We start from the raw sequence: 21,744 nt of genomic DNA on the forward strand, positions 1-21,744 counted from the left end.
ACAAAACCAAAACTTTCCGTTGTTCTATATCTACTTACTTCTACAAAGTATCAGAAACAGATACAGAAAAGCCCATTAAAAAAGAATTAAACTCCTAAAAACCTCTGCAATTTTACCTGCATATTTTCATAGAGTCTTCAACTTTTCCAGCATCTAATGCTCTCAAGGCCAGTTTTTCTCCCAGTTCTTGTTCTGTCCTTTGCAGGAGCAAAGCCAGTCTGTACAACCTTGACCCAGTGGAACGGTTCTTTGTTTTACCATCTTCTGAATCACAATTCATTGTTTGCACTTTTTTAGACTTTGATAGAGATCTGACAGTTTCATAAGCTTTTATGTGCTCCTCAAGAAGCCTAGACATCAGCGAAGGATTCCTGAAATCTTTGACTGAAAGAAAGATATCAAAATCTTCCTGCAACAACAACAAAAAAATACGATGACATTTCTATTCATGTGACTTTCTTTGGAAATTTTTGTTGCCTTTGTTAAAATGCTTTTATTTCGTGTTTCATTCTTATAGGAATAGTTTCAGTAAAAGGTTGATTTTACTCATTTCTATCAAGTGCTACGATTTATGTAATAAATTAGAGAATTTTGCTTGGTAGTGGCTAAGCAAGGTAAAAAAAAAAAAAAGAAAAAAGAAAAAAGATACTGCTTGCTCAAATGCAGTATTAAATAATTTAATTTTACAAACCATAACGAAACCTTAATAAAACACTATAGTACTTTATCATGAAATCTTTGATGTATGAGAATATCCAACTTTTCGCTTTAAATGGACATCATGAAGTTCTGTCGCTTCTTGCCAGAAGCACAGTGTTGCATGCTGCATGTGTAAGCAATTTTAGCCACCTCCTTTCTAACAAGGCAGAGATATGGTTAGGAAATACTTTAAGCAATGTGAACAATGTTTGATCAACAGCAAGATACTACTTCAGCTTTTATGACAGAGTGATTCAGCCTGTGATAGAGTGACTTAAAAAAAAAAAAAAATAATAATAATAATGTGTTTGAGCAGAAGACCTGGGCTTAAAGCATAGATTTCAATCTCCTTTTACATTTGTATTTTCGGAAGTTAACCAGATTCAGTCTTTGATTAATCAAAGTCTTAAAGCATAGAACAGGAGCACCCGGAGAGTCTATTAAGAATGATCTCTGGCTGATTCTAACACCAATGCTGCGCCTGAGAATTGTCTAGGATTGTACTAGTTGGCATTCCAGACAGGCTAACAGTTTAAGAGGACAACTGAGTTCTAGTGCTTGGGTACTTGACCTGACACTCTTTAATTTGGTAGCATAGATGTAGCCTTACAATCTATTTGAATTCACTAATACAAATACCTTTTGCACAAAAGTTGTAAACAATAAATTTTTGATATCATCCACATTATAAGAACAATTGAAACAACTACAGTAAATCAAAAGTAGTTTGAAGCTATGAAAATACCTACCTGCAGGGTAGCAAGTGTTTCAAACATTTTCAGGTTTGCTTCACATTCATCTTTCTTCAGAGGATTTTCTGTTGGGGGACAAAAACAATTACTTCCTGACTCCACTTACAAACAAAATAAAAGATTTGCAAGTTATAACTTACCTTTTTGAATGCTAAACAGGAATTTAAGGATTTCCACGAGAGTCTTTGTCATAAACATTTGTGTTTTGCGCTGAAGGAAAGGGAAAGGTTAAGGTTTTGTTTTGGTCAAAATGTTGCCAGTAACAGGCTGTGATTCTCAGGCTTTCGCTCTATTAAAATATTATGCAATGTTCTGCAAATATCTTGAGCAACAATTCTCACCTCTAAAATAATACCAATTGAAAAGCAAGGGAATAGAAATTTATTGTAAATATACATCCTTTATAGAAACAGCATGTATTTTATAGCTGCAATATATATGTACTCCACTACAGTCTATTAGATCTCACAGGAATTTTGGAACTCTCTTCGCTCTTCCCCCTTTGTTCTTCTTTCCCCTTCCCAGAATAATCCCCTAAAACAACTGTTGAAAAAGGTTTCTCCTCTGTGGTTGCAAGCTAATGATGCGCACTGTCAACTGCAGTGCTTCATCCCACTTTGGTGTGTGGCAAAGCCACACCTTCTACAGTTTTTGAATACATATTTTCAAAGCAACTAAAGTAAGAATTGGAAAACACGTAAGACTTGAGGTATAATAGTGCAGTAGGATTTATAAAAGTATTAACTGAATTCAGATGGTGATGCCACTGGGTGGAGATGCCTTTAAAAATAACATAGAGTAATTTTACAGTATACAGAATCAGAATAATTCAGGTTGGAAGAAATTTCCAGAGGACACCTAGTCCAACCTTCTGCTCAAAACAGGGTCAATTCATTGGCCCTCTTTGCCGAAAGACACAGGTTTTACATTTTCATTCCCTAACTTTTTTTTAGAGCATCTGGGTAGGAAGAGTATTTAGAATAATTAATGCACACACTTTATGATGTGAAAAGACTTAGTACCTCCTCAGAATTATCTGCTTTATTCTGCAATACCAGTGTCCCCCATACAGTCAATCTCTCCGCAACTTTCTCAGCTTCAGCAAGAGTCAGAGATTTTAATAGAGTCAGAGATTCCTCTCCCTGCAGGGGGAAAAAAAAATATATATATATTTATTTATTTATTTATAAAATCAGAAGTAAGCAAAACAGAAAAGAGCATTTTCTTGTAGAAGGGTTTAATTTTCTTAGCAGCTAAGTTATGCATGTTTCTTTACTTCAGTGTTTGCATGATGGCCCAGTAGATAAGATTTATGCTCTGTTGATGAACTTCAAATGTCCTCGTAAAATACACTTACCATGACATGACTTCCTTAAACTCCTGAATAATTTTCGCTAAAGCTATGAAGCATTCAGTAAAATCTATGTGTTTACTTGCTGAGAGTGATAAAAGGCAAATTAAAATGCAGTCTTGCAAAATAGCTCATTGGCATTTATGCAATGTTTCTAAAACAGTATGATTATCAAGAATTGTGCATGTGATGTGCTAATAGGACAGAACAAGTGTTAACGTAAGAAACTGTATTTTGCAAGGTTTGTTAATTTGATTCAAAGCCTCCTATTCTTCAAGTCAAAGAGATCATAATAACATAACCAGGGATAACCACAGATTATAGAAGTAATCACCAATTTGGTAATTAAAGATACCTATTGTAATGCAGCAAAGTTAAATGTTCTAGTTTAGTAATCTTTAAATTGCACTTATCTCTTAGTCCCCCCCCCCCCAAACTGTGTCTTAAAATTAACACTTCTAGACAGAAAAGGAACCTGTTTTGTTTGAATGCAACAGGAAAGTCTTAAGCTTGGAACATTCAATACCCTGTATCACAAGTCATACAGTCTGTGGTACATACAAAACTTAGGCACCCTTAATACCACAGAAGCAGCTATGTTTTGATGTGGGGTATCATGTTGCATTACCAACTCAGAAGAAAGAATCTTTTTTTCTTGTTAGCAAGAAAGCAACTTGCTCAAAAGCAATTCCAGCAGAAAGAGTAGGTAGCTCTGTGAAATGTGAAAATTAGGTAGCATACTTCACTTCAAAGCTTGTCTTATATATATGGGACATTGTTTTTATCTTTTTTGGTGGGAAATGAAGGAGGGTTCACTATGTTCAAAACTCTGACAAAGGTCTAATTTTCAATGTTAAGTATAGGTAATTACGTGTACAATTAGCAGAACTGTAACAAAATACAAATATGAAAACTGTGTATAAGACTTCAGCAAATAGTACAACTGTTGCCCCTGTTCTGGAAAACAGGCACAGTGTCTTTAAATACTGATATCAAGTGACATGAAGTATTTCAGTACCCTTTCTTTGTCAATCAGGTCTATCATTCTCAGGATGTAGACTTCCACAGCAGGCAACATATATGCTGCCACAATTTTCAAAGCATCTTCTAAAGAAGTAGGGGTATCTTGTTTTAGAATGTATTTCACCAGCCTCTGTAAGAGGAAAACAGATAAGGAGTTTAGCTTTAGTTATAGGATAACAAAGTAAGTCATTTATATAAAATAATTCCGTGTTATAATTATACAGCCCATACCAAGCAAGTTAGTTATCTAGAAGTTGCCTGTAGACAAAATTTGATTAAATACTAACTGGGTTTGGGCTAGGAGAAAGAGAATTATGTAGTTGGTATAGATGTACAAATTATCCTAGAACTCTCAAAATTCAGGGGCCTCATCTAGTTCAACAAGATGGCAAAGGACTTTAACAGGAATGCTCGTATTTTCTCCCTGTTAAAGGGGAGACAATGAAAACAAAAATCCCCAAACATTGTATGCAGTGACTTTAGGAGAAATCAGACTGGGAGGCTTAAGAGGTTGTAGCCTGACATTTCTTTAGCTTCCCTCCCTCTTTTCTCTCCCCCCTGTGGAAAGCACTAGATCATCAGTGCTGTGCTAATCAGTATAGGCTATCTGAGATCTTCTAGTTCTTAAACAAAAATCACTTAAAAATCACTTGGTGGCTTTCAGGCAAGCATGCAGAACAAGATTAATTTATTCCAAGCATAAAGAAACCAAACCAAACTCATACAGTTATTGAAAAAAGACTTAAGACTGGATTTAAAATATTCTCAACTGATCAGTTCAGATTCAGGTACCTTGTTAAGAAAAATGACAGCACAAGGAAGTCCCAGCCATACAAGTAAATGGATGTTGATAACAGATGGCAGGTACGAACTGCTAAGTTCTTTTTCAAAATCTGGCCTTTAATACCTCATCAAAATACATGCAGATAAGCATACAGATTTTTGCTTAATAGAAGTCATAAGAGAAGTGCTGATCATTTACCATTATCATCTGCTTGTCCTTTAAGAGATTAGTATCTCTTATCCCATAGGCTCGCAAAAGCTTCTTCATCTCCATCAGCTGGTAACTTTCCTGCAATAACTTTACTCTGTGGACAAATCAGACCATTGCTAACTTCCTTGCTACTTAGATTTGAGCATCATAATACATCAGATGATACATAACTTTTTTTTAAAAGAAAATGAGAAATTCTTGTTGAAAGTATACATAGAATCATCTGATGGATGAGAGGTAGAGTGTGGGATGTTGCCTTACTTGAAATGATTCATTTCCAAATGCTGCTTTACCAGCAGCTCCACTGCTGCACTCCATGGTACCATCGCACCATGCATTATCTGCAGAACCGCATCAAATTTCAGCTATAAAAGAAAATAAAGAAATTATTTTTCAAAATAAGTTATCAGGTAATCTCTTGAAGTATTGTTCACATGTGATTCATTTAGATAAGCATTTTATTTCCTGGCCCAATCTCCACTTGCATAAAGGGAATATCATTATCATAATATGATGTGTCAAGTTAGATTAGAAAATGGGTATGGCAATTTATGACACTGTAGAGCTCAAGTTTCATACATACTAGAATTGGTGAGTTTTCCATGTGATGTCATCAAAACTATGCTGTAAGTTCTGTATGTATGTCCTTATTTCAAAGTTTCTATAACATTTGTTTAAGATACGTTTGAGAACATTTTCCCTATCTTTAGCAAGATACTTAGTCATGTAAAACATCTTACAAAGTCTTTTACAGTTTTCAAAGGTAGAAGCTAACTAATTTACAGGTATCTTGAATTCTGTTTCTTAACTTCATTAAGGCATCTCACTATAACATTTATAGTATATAGTGTGCAGTGCTTACTATAAACTTTGCAGCTGCTCATGCAATATTAATGCATTTTAAGAGCACCCTCAAATGTTATTATTCAAGAAAATGCTGAAGGTGACACAGAATATCTCCAAACAGATAGATGTACAAAACTGAAGTAACCCAAGTAATTTGGATTGTTCAACAATAAAGCAAGACACTGCCTCACTAACCAGTCTCCCCATGACCACAATTCTGGACCTCATTTCATGATCCTACGTGTTGAGAGTGGTTAATTGTTAGCTGAATGCCATTTCCACAACTGCCCACCAAAAGTGGCAATGAAGTAGAAACAAACCATTCTAAGATAAAGGAAACATGCGTGCTGTCAGATCAAGCAAAGAACATGACGTGAGAGAAGATTATTAAGATAAAATAAAAAAACAGCATAGTATTTGGTCCTCTTCATACCACTCACTGTTCCTAGGTAAAAATCATGTTTTTCATTCTGAACTAATATATTAGAGCCATATAATGACTATTTTGCAAAACATACATACATCTGTATCGGAGATGCAGCCAATGACAGCTATTGCCTTTGCCTCCCATGCAGTTTCAAATACTGAAGTAGACCGTGTGCGACAGCGTTCTAGCAAATCCTGCATATTTTGATAAAGAAGATTAGGGTATTTGAATTCAGAAAAGCCAGGAATATCCTATGACATGAACAACAATGAAAAGGTTTCTGGATACTAAAGGACAGATTTGGCTATTCTCTCTTTTATCTTTTATCTATTGCTGAAATATTAACTTTCAGTAAGTTTATTAACAGAAGTAAGCTAATCTGAAAGCTGATCCTAAAATTCAAGCGTAACTAAAAATGGTTTGGCCAAATCAGATTTGATTTCCTGCTTGCATTCACGCATTCTTCAAAAGAGAGAAAAAATGAATACCTTTATATACTGCAAGAGCAGTTCATCTTTTTGTAGATTATGTTCGCACAGGTAGGGTTTTATAAACTTCTCCAAAATGGATGGGACAAGCTCTGGTGCCAAAATTTTATCAAACATGCGAAACACAATAGTAGTTGCATTTTCCTGGGCAGCAAGTAGAACAATGGCAGGTTAGAACATGATTCTTTATTTCTCCAGTGACCTAGTTCAACATCTACTGCCCAAATAAATCAACTGAAAGATCTGTGAAACTAGCATCTGTTTAGCTGAAAATAAAGCAAACACCCCAAATCTTCGTTTTACAAAGCCCCTTATTGTTCAGTTGTACTTCTAATTTCTCTGTTGCTAATGATTGTGCCAGGACTTAGTACATATGACTTGCCATGAACTGCAAATGAATGGAGTTTAAGTCATACCTTTTCTTAGTACCACGTCACATTATACACTTATACCCCATTGAAACAAAATTTATAACACAATGTATCAAATAGCCTTACCGGTTTATGAACACAGGATTAACCAATTAAATGAAAATTTCAGGATTCTCATTCTGCCTAGCTTCAAGGAGAAAAACATTGTAGGATAGGATTTATCAGAACTATCCACTACTCAAAAGCATTGTTTGTGAAGTGCCTGCATAATTACCCTTTCAAAATCACAGAGTGCCAGCCTGCAGTTGTATTTTCTGTACAGATTTATCAGTTCTTGTAGATCATTTACCAGCTTCTTTAACCGATGCGCCTCTTCACAGTCACCACATATCTGAAACGGTGTTCATAGGTGAAACATTAGATGACTTACTACAATCTTCAAATCAGTTAAATGCTGTCATAAAGAGGAAGAAAATTTATTCTCCACATTTCTGGTATAAGGATAATCAACTTACAATGCAGCAAGGATTTCTGGTACGATGTTAAAAAACAAAACAAAACAAAACAAGAAATCTTTCTAAAGATAAGGCTAGTGCAGCACTAGAACACCCTGCATAGGGAAGAGGCATGAGCATTTCATTCACTGAAAGTCTTTACAGACAGCTTAGACAAATGGCTATCAAGGGCAATGTGCCTACAACTGACCCTTTCTTGGGGGTAGAAGCCCTGTTTTTTCTGATTTCCTGAGAAACCTTGCATACAATTTTTATGCTTTGCATACTTTATGAATCTCTGTGCTGAATTGTTACCTTCATAGGGCATACAATGAAAAGTTTAAGCTGCCTGTTGAAAATGGGGCTTAACAGAGGAAGCCTTTCCTTCACGTGCTTCACATGTGGGATTCAGAAGTTTAAGACAGTAGATTTAATGAATACAGAATGTCCTTGTTTTCAGTACAGCTGTTTAGCTTTAAGCTTTATCAGTTTTCCACTTTCTTGCTACCACTTTTATAGATGCTGGTATACCTAGGATATAACATACATGATTTATTTGTATCTACATAACTCAATATTCATAACCTCACAGCTAGCTGATTCTAAGATACCCGTTTTCTCCAGACCATAACACATGGTTAATAGCAAAAAAATTCCAAAATTTTTGATAGAGATGATACGCGTTTCTGATTTAGGTTCACATGGAGGTTCTTTACTGGAATTTAAGGTTTCTGTAGTATGTAAGCTTATTTGTGCATTACAAAACACTCAAGTATATTATGCATGTTTAGACTATTAATATACTTATTAAGGGTATTAACATTGCACTGATTTTTTTAAAAGGTTTAACCTCAAGAAGATTGGAACTCAGTTACTTCCTTTCACTGAATTCAGTCATTCCTCACCAAAAACAATAGTGATCTAATCATCATTCATTCCAATTCTAGCACAGAGCATATGTTCAGAAGTTTCTTAATACCAAGTGATCATATATCAGTCACCTTTCTTACCAAAGGATTCCACTGGTAGAAAGTTGTCATTCCCAGTTCACCATGATTTTTACTTGTAAAAAAAGTCTCTGCCATTTGGAGCCCATTTTCTGGCCAATTTGCCTGTTCAAAATAATTGACATTAGCAAACTATATTACACATACAGAACTACAAGACATGCAGAGTTTCTGCAGTTTGACTGACCTTATCAGTTAATTCAAGATTTCGAGCACCTTGTTCCAGCCATTTTGCTAATATTTTCTGAAATAAATACAGTTAGAGTTATACTATTTATCAAAACAAAATTTGCTATTAGAAATTATATTTGAAATGAGTTCCTTTAAGACAAAACTGTAGGGAAAAATTCTTTTAAAAAGGCAAGAATAGGGTTCTGACATTTAAAAAAAAATGCAATTTCTGTAGGTCTGACTATAAAATTGTCTTAGTTTGAGAAAATTACATTCTGTATTTAAGTCTGTAATGACATTTCTTTAGTAGTCTTACCTGTCCCTTTGGCACAACTCTTCTTAAAAAAGGGATCACAACATTTTTAAGCCACAAGCACAGTTCCTTTAAAGGAACAGTGACATGGATGGCATTAAGCAGGTTCTCTAGCATTTTCTCATCAAAGCTGCTTTCAAAGTCTGCCTAAAATATTAAAATGGAACAAATAATAGGTTTATGGAGTTTATTTGATACTTTGTAGAGCTTTACTTGATACTTTGTAACACTGCTCCACCAATACAAAGAAACACTATATTTCACAAACACAAAGAGAAAAATCTCAGCATGCATAGATAGGAATTAAAAAGAAAAAATCCCAGAAACAAACAACCCTCTCCCAGAAAACTCTGTTCAGAAAAACTAGAGTAAGGTCTTCTTAAACATGACCTAACTGAAGCAATTTTGTTGCTAATTACGGTGGCACAATTATACTTTTACTTTAGGACTTGTCCTATAGTTCTATCATACTAAGAAAATAAGAGATGTGGACTTGGAAGTTCTGCACTAAGTAATATAATACCCTGTAGCCACTATTATGAATCTGTCATTCAGAGTAAGGAGTCTATATGATTGTTTATAAAGGACTTGCAAGGTAGCCAGCAAATGCCACTTAGAAATTCTGTAAGTGACCAAGAGCTGTGCTCCCAAGAAGGTGAACAGAAGATTACAACCACCACAGAATAAATCACAGAATAAATCGTAGAATTATTGTCCTTCAGACAGTGAAATATGCATAGAAATATGCAATAGAAACATGCATTCTGATATCAGAAATACCAGTTCATTCTTAAATCAATAGCACGTTCAGCTTTCCAAGGATGAGAAGGGAATCATTGTGATAACAGATGAGATTCTGCCATAGACCTTTGCTTCTTTGAGAAGCTGTTTCATAACAGTATCAGTCTGACCCTAAGTTAGGCTGGAAAGTTTAAAGGGACTTAACATCTTCCATAAACACCAAAGAGATGGCTATGTCCTCTCACCTGATGCCTAAGCCAAAGGTACTGTGCACAAGGTAAATTTCCTTCTTCTAGTTGAAAAAGGATATTCTTGAAAATGTCTTCATTATTCAAGAATTCTGTCCAAGCAATACCACTGCAAGTTAGAGAAGGAAAAGAAATCCTATTATTATACATCAATATTAAAAAGAAAGGGGGGGAAAAAACCCTTTTCTAGCTAGTGCTATGTGCTGTAAGAGATAAGGGCTGTGTTAAATGGGGAGGGAGGGAATTACACGCCTCCAATATAAATTTAAAAATATCTATAGATATATATCTACACAAGACAGTTCATGTGCAATAGATAATACATGTTTTCAACATACAGGCTAACTCAACTTCCCATCCTCCGCAGTGGAGGAAGGGAAACTTCAGGAAGAAAAGAAAGGATTTAAAGTTTAAAAATCTTAGTTTCAATTGCAGATACTTTAACCATTGTAATTAAATTTACCTTCAATCTTAACAAATCTTAAAAACAAACCTGAATTTCTCTAGTCCAAAGGCTCCATAGAAAGTGGTAAGCCTTGCCTGAGCTCTCAATACCTGTATGCAGACAAGAGACTAAGATCAATATCTGGATTACTGAGGAACAATATTACATGGTTAGAAAAACCATCATAAAGGAGAGATGCGGGAAAAGGCTTTAAGAATTTCAGTTAGTTACATATGTAATACAGTTTTGTCTAATAAAAGACTAATCCAAAATTTCATTTCTATAAACATTTTTCATTGATTCTTCTTGAAGCTGGATGAAAGCTGTGCAGTATACAAGAATAACTAAGAAATAAAATAAGTAACTAGAAGCCCCTAAGAAAGTTTTATCCTCCAAATTCTGGAACACTCAAAAATGGATCTTTCTATGGCTGAAAGAATCACTTAATTCTGAAAGCTGTCAGTATTGTGATTTACTCTCATATTTTAAAATATAATATTTAGGTTTTAAAAAAGTTAGACAGTAGTACAGTTTTTTAAAATCCTACATCATAATTGTTTACCATATGGTAAACAACAGGGCTGCAAAGTTTGTCCTCACCTCAGTTATGGATACTGAGGCCCCATCAGGTGACGGAGCAATGGTTCTGTCATCTTTCTTCAAGATCTGAAACAAATACAGGAAAATTTGGCTGACAACTCAGTTGCTGCAGAACGTATCAGACAGTAGCATGAATTTAATGAGGACGCTAGCAAAAACCTAGCACCTCTGTAAATTGTGCACTTTATTCTACAGTGTTGGGCTGTGATTGGATTTCTACATGCATGCAGGATTAGACAGATCATGTGCATCTCTAGTTCCATGTGATAAGGTGGGAAAGACTAAAATGTTTGGCAGGGGAGAGAATCACATATTTTGCGCTTTTAGTCCTGAAAGTAAAAGGAACTTAAAAAGACTGCTACTCCAAACTAAAACCTGCTTTCTGATGTGAAAATAAAACTGCAATCCCTTTTTTGCCCTTATGCAGAAAACAGCAAAAAAAAAAAAAAAAAAATCCCTTCACATACATAAGTTATGTAGATAATTAGCCCATAGACTGCAGGTACACTCAGAAGCAATTTTTTTTTTTTGCTGTTTTTAGTCAACATGACCATCATGTGTGCTGTTAACAGCAAGAACTAGATTAGAACAAGCTTTGCTTCTTCTTCATGTTTGGTAATATACAATCTATAACACATTTACTTTCTGAATAACTGTTATTTTGTTGAAAACGTCCCCCTCAAGTTGTACAGGAGCATGTAATAGGAATAAGCAGGTACAAGAAATCTGATTTAATGAAACAAAAAAACTGAACTTACCCTGACTTTAGCGTAGTTTAACATTTCTTGAGTTGTTTCATATAGTGGCCACGGAGCGTTTATGCAGTAATCCACAACAAACTGGCTATCCTGTTTGATTAAGGAAAAAATTTAAATTAATTCTAAGTGCCTTTATAATTTGAATTAAAATAGTAGGGAAGGAGAGAACACAAAAATGTACCTGAATTTTTTGCAGATTTTCTTTGGCTTCATTCACAAGATCTAACCAGACTGTTTGACCATAACTCCCAACAGAAGCTGAGGCCAGTCTCTCTAAAATAGTGTTTGCTTTCACTTTGTATACAAGCTGTTTAAAAAAAAGAAACACTCAGTTTTCAATTTGATGTACTTCAGCTTTAAGCAGACAGTATTCAACTGAAAACTCAACACATGCCTTCACAATTGTATTGAGATGAAGCGTGGCTGTGTGCAACAAATGATTTCATTACAGAAATGGATTATCTATCAGTTCCTAACAATCATGAATTGTCTCACTAGCTAAGCCTGTTTAAAAAAAAGTAAAGCAGAAGAAACAGTCTTCTTCATACTTCCATATAACATCTTGTAAAGTCATACCTTCAACGTTAAGTTTATGTTAAAGATCCTAGAAAGATTAAATACTTGAAACAAATCAAAAATGCAAAAGGAAATCTTAAGTGAGACTACCTGTATATTAGATACAAATATGAAGCTAACCATATAAAAATGTTTTAATCCCACTTGTTCATTAATTCATTATTAAAGAGGTTATTTTTAAAATAAATTCTGATTATTTGCAGGTTGTCTATGAAAGTGTACAACTCCACTACAAGGAATATTCTATAGACTTTTTAAAGCTCTTGCCAGAATCAATCTATTCCTGCAGACTGTAATAGGAAATCCAGCACAACCTCAACCAGAAAAGTGAGATTTGCTGCCTACAGAAATGGATGGGGGAATGGGGAATCTCACTGCTCTGAGGTTTATTTATTTATTGTGAGATTAGGGAAGGTGTCACTCTGAGATCCTGATAATTCTTAAAAGTTAACAGGAACTGAAGGAGTTCCACACCTTTACACAAATACCTTATGGAGATTCAGCAATAAAGCAAAGATTTTGCATTCACATTGCATTATTTGAACAAATCATTGAATGAAGTCTGACTAAATGTTAATGAATGCACAGGAGAATTCTCTTTTTCAAGCAATACTGTTTCCTGATACTTAAAAACACAAATGCCCCTGCTCTTGATCCAGCAACTCTTATTTTGATCAGAACGTGTACTTCTGCATCACTTTCCATTGCAATGTTTGTTAGTTATGGTAAATAAAAACATAGTTCACCATGCAGTTGGCTAATTTGGAATCAGCTTTCATTTATAAAGAGTTTGTAATGTGACATACCAACGTTTCTGTAATATTTTAAATGCTTTCTATTGGGCTATATGGCAGAAACTTTGCTTTTAAGTTCAGCTATACTAATTAATCTCCCAGTGTAATTATCAAAAATGGGCAACTTACCTCAACATCCAGTTCAAACTGAATAGCAAAATTCTCAGCTTCAGTGAATTTGTGCTTGTGAAGTAAGCGACTTAGTCTAGGGGTGAAATAAAGTAAAGCATTATACTTAAATTTAAGTGCCAAGTTACAGATGGGAAAAAGCAAAATTTCAAGGAAAAAAGTACCTATTTTCTGGCAGAGCTTCTGTTAAACTTCTCATCACAACAATAGAAACTGGGCCTTCAGGGGAACTGAGGGTGATAAGGGAACTATTTTAGTTTATCAACTGTAAAATAACTGTATGTAGAAGTAAACTGCCATTTTTATACAGTGGTGATCTAGTGATATATAAAACATTATCTTACATCTGATGATTGTCATGAATTCCTTCCAAGAAGTATATTGTATCCTGTAGCAAGTAGTAACAAAAATCATTAGTAAGGGGTGGGGGGGGAAGAGAACACCACAGTCATAAGAAAGCACAACAGTAGTGCCTTAAGAGTTTATTAATTTGGAAACAAACTACTGCTCTTCTCTCAGATAAGTATGGTGTTCTTTTTTAAAAAAAACAAACAACAAAAAAACCCCAAAACTTATTTCTTGGATGGTTTCCACCATCTAAATTTTCTGATGGCCTTAACTGGACTTTTCATCTACATGCTGAAACCACTCTACTATCCCAGTTTAACTGCCATCAATTCACTCTCCACATGACCAAATCATCTTAAACTTATTCTTCGCTTTCTTTTTGTCCAAGCCATAACCAGGCCACACTGTATCCATCTTCACATCTTTTAGAATTCAACCTCTGTGCTGCATTCACAAATGGAATACTGTCAGTGTGAGAAATATCAGAGCATATATCATCTCAGACCAAAAAAAGAGATATATAAGCCACGATTTTCTCCACAGTGTAGCTGCATATATAATTTTTCTGCCAAGTGCTTCATACAAGGCAAGTAATTTCATCAACCTATCATTGCATATCAGATTCAAACTTTACTACATTCACTTTCATGATTCTAATAATGAGCCATTGTTTAGACTTCTGACTTAGTATCCTCTCACATACCCACTCCACTTCAGGCTTCATAACATTCCTAATTCATCAAGTTTTCACCAACTTTTTTTGACTTTCTCCTTTTGTTAAAGTCTTTACAAAGAAGTAAGTTAGAAAGAAAAAGTAGATTTTCCATCTAAAATCTAAATACATCTCAGATAAACCCAGACCACTTTTTATACTAAGAAAATTAAAAACTTCATATAGCTTTTAGCTATAACAGCAGCAAGAACAATTGGCAGCAGAATTAAACATTAAACTAATAGATCTGGGCTCAGAATCAACTTGTTCAGTTTACTATATGTTGCATCTTTTCCTTTGGGGACATCATTTAATCTTTTTGTGTACAGTTCCTGCACAGTTTTTAGCACAATTTCATTCTAATCTAGCAAGAATAACATAGTACCCTCTTTAATAATTATACCTATTCAGATAATTATATTTCTTTAAAGAACAAAAAAAAATTCTAAACATACTGTGCAGCTCCCACTTTGAACGAGTGAAGAAACAATAGATACTTCCAAAGAATACAGCAGTTGCATAGCAGGCAATGCAAAAACCATTAGACTTTTCATCTGGAAAAAAAAAGGCAGGAGAGAAATGAAGACACAAACATGCAGGTCAGAAAAAGTGTTGTATACTGGTGCCACAGTCATATTTGTAGAATCATTTCTGGGTTATTATAGAATTAGATGGAAGGTGTATTTTTTTTTTTTTTATTCAGCAGGTAAATGCTGAATACAGCAAAGATATTGCTCTAAAGAAACCTGTGAAGGTATATGAGACAACAGTAAAATTTTCTGCTGTCTCCTATTTGACTACTATTAAAAAATAAACAAACAATCAAACAAACAGCAGAGCTGCTTGCCCTAGTCTCTCTTATAAGACATAGTGATGGCCCCTCACTCAGTATATCCTATTATCTAGATGGCAACATCTCAGTTTTGACCTTGAGCTCCTGAAAGTTCTGAATGCTCCAAATATTTAGCCATCTCCTATTGTTGTTTTTCATCAGTAATTGCATAGCAATTGAGGAAGAGAAAACAAATAAAGAAGTTGTACCTGTTTGTTATCGGGTACTGTCAGGATTATCAGTTTAACGCTGGTAAGCCCTTGCCTACAGAACAAAGGAAAAAAGAGCAAAATATGTTGCATCAATCTTATGTTAAAACTATGAAATATTCTGGCTTCTGAGTTTTATAAAATTTAGTTTTCCATGGAAACTGGTATATTTAAAAATCTTATGGCGGACCTGAAAATAACAATGTTTTAGCATGTAGGGGACATTTAATTTCTGACTTTAAGCTTTTCTAACACATCTGATTTTTTTCCTTTTTTTGGGTGTGCAATAGCAAGAGTAAGGTAAAGAGCAATAGAGTCTTATTTTCTGTGAACTCTTTTTGTAGTATAACCAGTACACTCACCTCCGGGTTTTAACTTCTCCATCTGCAGAATGGAGATCTTACTATTTATCTATTCTAAGGACAGACCATATAGCTTTTTTATAACATCAGGCTTGTAAGCAATACTTCACACCTTATTCCAGAGAAGCATTTCCAAAATAATATGGAATCAGTCCAAGCTTCCTTAGCAGTAACAACAAGCAAACCAAGAAAAAGAATCTCTTTGAGGAAAACACCTTGTTTTTTTTTTTGTCTACAATGCAGAGCCAAGAATACCTGAGCTACAGTCCAGCATGTTGGCCTACTGCCTAGAAAAATCTCAACAGACTACATGGAGATGCAAAAGAGATCTTTTGTACCATGCAGTTCAGTTCTTAGACCTCTTCATGTCTAAGACTGACTCTAGTTGCTCATCTGATCAACTAGAAATTATCCATTCTAAAAATCAATTACCATAGAAAATCAAATGACTCCTGGACATTTCCTGTAATGATAGACAACTTTTCAGAATTCATGCTATAACACTTACTTACTGTATGACTGAAGAAGAATCTGAATCTGTAGTTAGAAGAAATTCTTCAATATGTACTAAAGGCCAATCCCAAATTAAAGTAAGAGTATAGACATCCCACATGCTCAAGGTATTCTAGATAAAAACATAGAAATATTTAGATATGATCTCATATTTTCTTCACAGATGATATTTGTTGGTTTTTTGGAGCAGAATATTAACATATTCCATAGCTTAAATAATTACTATGAGAAAAAAAAAAAAGATCATATTCTCTGAAGAGATAGGTAACTTTATTTTATAAAAGATATTTTAGAGCTATAATTTTAAAATAATTTTTTTATAAACTGTTTCAATTTTTATAAACAGTAAAATAAAGACTAAACTGTTATACGTACCTCTGTATCTAAAACAAACAGCAGATTGTCAAGAACCTGAAGTTTCACTGCACCTAAAAAAACCCAGCCATATTCATATAAATTTAATATATTTAAGAAATATATTTGAAGCATAAATGTTTTACAATGTACAATCAAGCATTGGAAACATACAAATGTTTAGCTTTACAGACCTAGGAAGTTCCATTAGAATCTTAGCTTCAACAGAAGCACGATTTACATAAAGTTAAACTGAACAGTTTTGAGGCATACATCTCGATTGTACCTTTACAACATAAGTTTTCCATTTGGTATATGTGTATTTATTAAATACAATACAGTAATTGAAAATACCATATTCCTTTCTGTAATTAAATATGAATTCTACATTTGTCTATTAAGAAAAAAAAGACTTTTACCTTTTATCAGACTCGAATCAGCAAAACTTTGAGCAGACACTAGATTATTGGTACTATCTATCTCCCATTTGGAGAGTACATAATCACCTTCACCCTATTAATAAAGTAGAATGGAATTTTACATTAAATGTGGTCGTTGACAGGTTTGCTTCTTTAATTATGTTTAATTTATAAAAATATTTGGAAAGTTGCAAGACTAGCCAAACACTTTCTTCCCTATGAATGTTGATATTCAGAAAAACTCCTATGTTTAGAAGTTAGCTTTCTTCCTTTCCCATTTCAAGAATGGCCTTTACCACATCAATTATTACAGTCAGCATCCCAGAACATTTTTGGCTCTTCTAAAAGCAAGCCACATTTCAAAACATTCATTTTTTATTCTTGTAGAATATGAAACCTGAATGAAATGTATACTGAACCAACTGAGAGAAATTGCATTGAATTCAACAGGCTTCAGACAATGAACTCTGAGAACTTGTTTCCAGTCCACCAGAGCATTTCAAAATAAATTTTTCAACTTATTCATTAGTTCCCTTAGTTAATACACGCTTAAATGCTTTGTTCAATTGGGACCTTAAATTGTTACTTTGACAAGACTTTATTGAATGGGAACCTGATAGGAAGACTCTTGCCAACTTTGGCTTTGTCTCTCGAAGCCCAGGGACTAAACTACCAATACACTAGCCTGTCAAATCTAGGAACCACAGTGATTTATTAAGGTCATACAACCAGGGTGAAAATCTTTTTTCCCTAGCCATCATAACAGTGCCAGGTCTGAAATGACAACAATTGTTTCCTTAGGAGAAAAACCATAGGCAGACTGAACAACTTACAGCCTTTAAATCTGTAATGAAGGAACTGAGAAACAACAAGTCTTAGTCTATAAAATGTACGTGTTCTTTTTCAACCAGTTAGAGATAAATGTTGCAGATCAAAAAAATGTCATCATTGATCACAGAAAAATCATTATAAATATCTTGCTATTTACCCCAATTATCAGATGGATGTTGTTCATTGAGTTACTTATCACAAAATTCTGACAGCCAAGGCTGTGATACTCTTCTGTGGAAATGAAGGCTGTTTTTATCTGTCCTTGTAACTTTGGGGGGGTGGGAGGAGGGGGGCAGGGGAGAAAGGAAGGAAGGAAGGCAAACAAAAGAAATTAAAAGTTATTTATACATCAGTGGATAAAACTTTGAACTTAACTGCTCACTTCTCTAATGTAAAGAAAAAATAAAAAACAATTACTAGTTGTAATAATAAACTAATAAGTAACCAATGAAATGCACAGATCAAAAGTTATGTTACAGATTCTGTGCTTTACCACATATGCTAGAAAATGGGTATTTCTTACCTTCTTTGCCGTAATCATATCTGTATTGTCAATCGCTATGTAAAAAAAAAAAAAAAAAAATTAAAAAAAAAATCAGTGTTAAAAAAAAGAAAACCTATTTCAGAATTTTTCAGGGAAAAAAAACAAAAGAAAAAAACCCAAACATCCTCCCCTCCCCCAAACAACAACCAACTTCATATAAGATAGTTTGATCCTAACCTGACTATTCTGAAAAACACATTGGCCCATATCATTGATAGGGTCTATTTCTATTGATCACAATGTGGAGTTACAGAACTTTAACTAATAACTACACTTACATAGCATTAAAAATTAAAATTATTCTCTATATTCTTCAGTACAATATTATATTATGACTTAAACTCCGCTTCCGTACTCTCTCTAAAACAATGACTCACTGGAACATAAGCTAGAGCAATTTTTGGAAGAATGCAAAAATAATTTTATTATAGAACTAGTTGCCTATCAGTTTCCTTTGAAAACAAACTAAGATTACACAAAATATTTTAGGACAAGATTCTTAACCCCAGCAGAAAGAAGTATGGAAAAAGTTTTTTAAATACAGCTTTCCCTGTTCATATGGAAATCCCAAATGGTTTGTAGGTCATCCTACCTTCCTGTGTTTTAGCAAGTGGGAGGCACATAATACAAAAGAATCCATTGCTTGTGAGAATGAACATATGATAGACACCTAAAAAACAACAACAACAACAAGCCACAAACACTTCAAACTTAACTATCCAATAGCTATAAAGAGAACACTTATTTATAAACAGGACACTGAAATAACTGATAGTTGAAAAAATCTGACCACCAGATTAGACTATTTTGAAACAAAAAGCTTGTTACTTTCACTTAAAAAGAGTAGAATAAGTACATACATCTTAGAATTTTGTCTGAAATTATGATTTTTGCGTGCATCCGTCAGACTGCAAATTCTGTTCTCATCATGAAACTAGGCTTAAATATCTTGTATCTCTAAATATCAAACATCTCTAAATATCTAAGGGCTTTCAGCAAAAAAAATATATGCACAATCTTCTGACGGACAGGACTGGGAGGTTGTAGAACATGAACTGCTGCACTCTAAAGCCTGCTGCAAGAAGGAGGCAGAGGGAATCAGGCAGAGGGAATCCTGCCTTTTTGAGCATTTTCATAGGTTTAGTGCAATCTCAAAACATACATATTTGACAGAAAGAGGTACCGAGTTATGAAAGTTTGTTGTTTTCTATGCCATTCATAAAATAATTCATGAGCGTTAAGTATCTTTACAGGAAAGCAATTCCCTCCTACAACAAAAAAGTGAAAAACAAACAAAATAGTGAAGAGCAAGCAGTTCACTTTGCAATTCAAACATATAAAATACTGAAAAAGACAATGTAACTTTTTTCCATACAGGTTACTAGAAATAAAATGTAACTATTAATTAGTCTAGATATTTCTAACTATTCAAATAGAGTACTAACTAGGTCTGTGGAGAGCCAGAATAAAGTACTGGGTCACATGAATGGTGTGTTTTGTCCATAATTTAGCAACTAGATTTCACACGAAAAACAATCAGTTTTACAAAAGATGTGCTGAAACAGCAATTGAATTTTAAATTTTCTGAAAGTGATTGTCTTTCCAAAGTTTTCACTGACCTACAAGTCAGGCCCAACATGACATAACTGCATCTAATATTTTGCAATGCAAAGTAAAACTGCATCTGATTATTTATTTTATGCCATTTTTCCTTGGGAGATGATTAAAAAAAAAAAGACACAAGAACTTAGATAAAGAAAAAGTCATTCAAAAGCTTACCTGCATCTGCGTTATCTTTCTCAATAATGAGATTTAAATAAGTCTTTTCACTTGAAGATTTTTCAACTAAAATCTAAAATGGAACCAACATAGAGACTATTATTCTATGCTTGATTTAAAAAAATCTTTATTTGAAATACTGAACACCAGTTTAAACTTTACGCTTTTTTCTTTTATAAGGAACTGGTTAGAGACAGTAGTCCTGAGGCTTCACCCTGCATGTTCTCATTGAGATGGTTCTTGTTTATACATGCATTCCTGGATATATTTTGCTTATTTGTTATTTATGGGAAGAAAAATGTCTCACTAATCTGTATGATTGTTCAAACTAGAAGACACGTTCTAACTCAAGAATATTTATATTTTGATATTTGGAAGGAAAAAAAAAACAACCCAAGAAATTCCAAGAATAAAAGGCTTTCAGAAAAGTTTAGAAAAAGCACTGTACCTTAGTTAGCAAGGTTTGCTTTGACGGTATGTGAATAAGATGGAGATTGCCACTTCTCTCACCAACCACAAGAAAATGTTTTTCCTGACACATACCAACCACATCCACATTAGCATCTGAAAAGTTCCATGCCAAAATGTCAGATATTAAGATTTTGTTATTAATAGACATTCATATTTGAAACACAGGAAGTGGACAATACAGTATCACAGATCTTTTTCAGAATTATTTACTTTGATAAATCAGAACACAGGAAAGGGCATACTTCCATTTCAGTGAAGAGTTGACAAGCATCCTAATTAAGTTGTACAGAAATACTTTGTTAATGACATACAGAACCAGAAATGACATTTTATTATGTAGGCATATATTCTAATGCTTCCTTTTACAGGGTAGATAGTCATGCAAGATTTTTTTTATATTTACTATAAAAAATTATACATATTTTTAAAAAGTCAGTTTTGGCTTCTAGCTGAATTGCAACGTGGTGAACTTACCAAACTGAATGTGCATCTGAAGAGACTGGCCAGTACTGTCAAGAAGTGCCACTGATCTGTCAACAACAATAATACTGCCATCCCTGGAACTGCATGCGTACAACTGTGGATTAACTGAGACCTAAGAAAAAGGTTATTATAGTTAGAATACATCGTAAAATATGACAAACAAGTTCTGATAAGTATTAAGAAAAAGAAAAACGCAGTTCTGATGAAGTCTACCTTCTCAGAAGAAGTTATTTGAACTAGTGTATCCACTTGGTACAAGGCAGTTCCACACTCCTGCCCTAAACCTACAGAGAGTCTCTCACTTCCTGTATCATCGTTTGCAAGGAGTTCAATATCATTCCACATGTTCACCTACAATAAGCACGTGGGAAACACAGGAGCTAAAAGAACCTGCTTTAAGGCAGAGGGTTTGCAAAAAAGCCCCTCCCGCCTCACCGCCGCCCCGAGAGGTCGCCGCGCTCCCCCGCCGCCTCAGCCTTTAGAATTGGCGGGAGCCTGGCTGTCACTACCGGTCGCAGCGCAGGTCAAAATTCCTCCAGACGCGACTACTTTCCCTCCCTCGTTGCTAAGACACCACCTTCTCCCTCCCCACCCCCAGAATGCACTGCGGCCTCTCCCGTTCGCTGCCTCCCCCCCCCCCCGCCCCGCTGTTACATCCGG

At 34.5% G+C, this 21,744-nt stretch overlaps 1 protein-coding gene across 17 annotated transcripts in view; it reads right to left on the reverse strand.

Moving 5' to 3' along the window:
- The window catches only part of KNTC1 (kinetochore associated 1), a 43,851-nt gene that overhangs the window by 21,944 nt on the left and 163 nt on the right, over positions 1-21,744 (reverse strand). For 9 of the 17 annotated variants that reach the window (XM_026058696.1, XM_026058699.1, XM_026058704.1 and 6 more), the window contains exons 1-33: positions 21,298-21,508; positions 21,076-21,196; positions 20,579-20,694; positions 20,131-20,203; positions 18,944-19,021; positions 18,331-18,365; positions 17,965-18,075; positions 16,977-17,070; positions 16,579-16,631; positions 16,203-16,315; positions 15,329-15,383; positions 14,743-14,841; positions 13,572-13,615; positions 13,392-13,457; positions 13,228-13,303; positions 11,910-12,035; positions 11,729-11,818; positions 10,971-11,036; positions 10,419-10,480; positions 9,923-10,034; positions 8,940-9,083; positions 8,640-8,696; positions 8,447-8,557; positions 7,226-7,342; positions 6,581-6,724; positions 6,188-6,286; positions 5,081-5,184; positions 4,808-4,913; positions 3,821-3,955; positions 2,474-2,593; positions 1,592-1,661; positions 1,449-1,516; positions 117-409 (exon numbers count right to left, since the gene is read on the reverse strand). In XM_026058696.1, the coding sequence (XP_025914481.1) occupies positions 117-409; positions 1,449-1,516; positions 1,592-1,661; positions 2,474-2,593; positions 3,821-3,955; positions 4,808-4,913; positions 5,081-5,184; positions 6,188-6,286; positions 6,581-6,724; positions 7,226-7,342; positions 8,447-8,557; positions 8,640-8,696; positions 8,940-9,083; positions 9,923-10,034; positions 10,419-10,480; positions 10,971-11,036; positions 11,729-11,818; positions 11,910-12,035; positions 13,228-13,303; positions 13,392-13,457; positions 13,572-13,615; positions 14,743-14,841; positions 15,329-15,383; positions 16,203-16,315; positions 16,579-16,631; positions 16,977-17,070; positions 17,965-18,075; positions 18,331-18,365; positions 18,944-19,021; positions 20,131-20,203; positions 20,579-20,694; positions 21,076-21,196; positions 21,298-21,429 (3,290 nt within the window). In that variant the 5' untranslated portion in view covers positions 21,430-21,508. The other 8 variants (XM_026058697.1, XM_026058695.1, XM_026058691.1 and 5 more) reach the window with 7 other exon arrangements.

The sequence above is a fragment of the Apteryx rowi genome, unplaced genomic scaffold, assembly GCF_003343035.1.
Source record: "Apteryx rowi isolate R43461 unplaced genomic scaffold, aptRow1 scaffold_15, whole genome shotgun sequence".
In the NCBI taxonomy this organism is placed as follows: domain Eukaryota; kingdom Metazoa; phylum Chordata; class Aves; order Apterygiformes; family Apterygidae; genus Apteryx; species Apteryx rowi.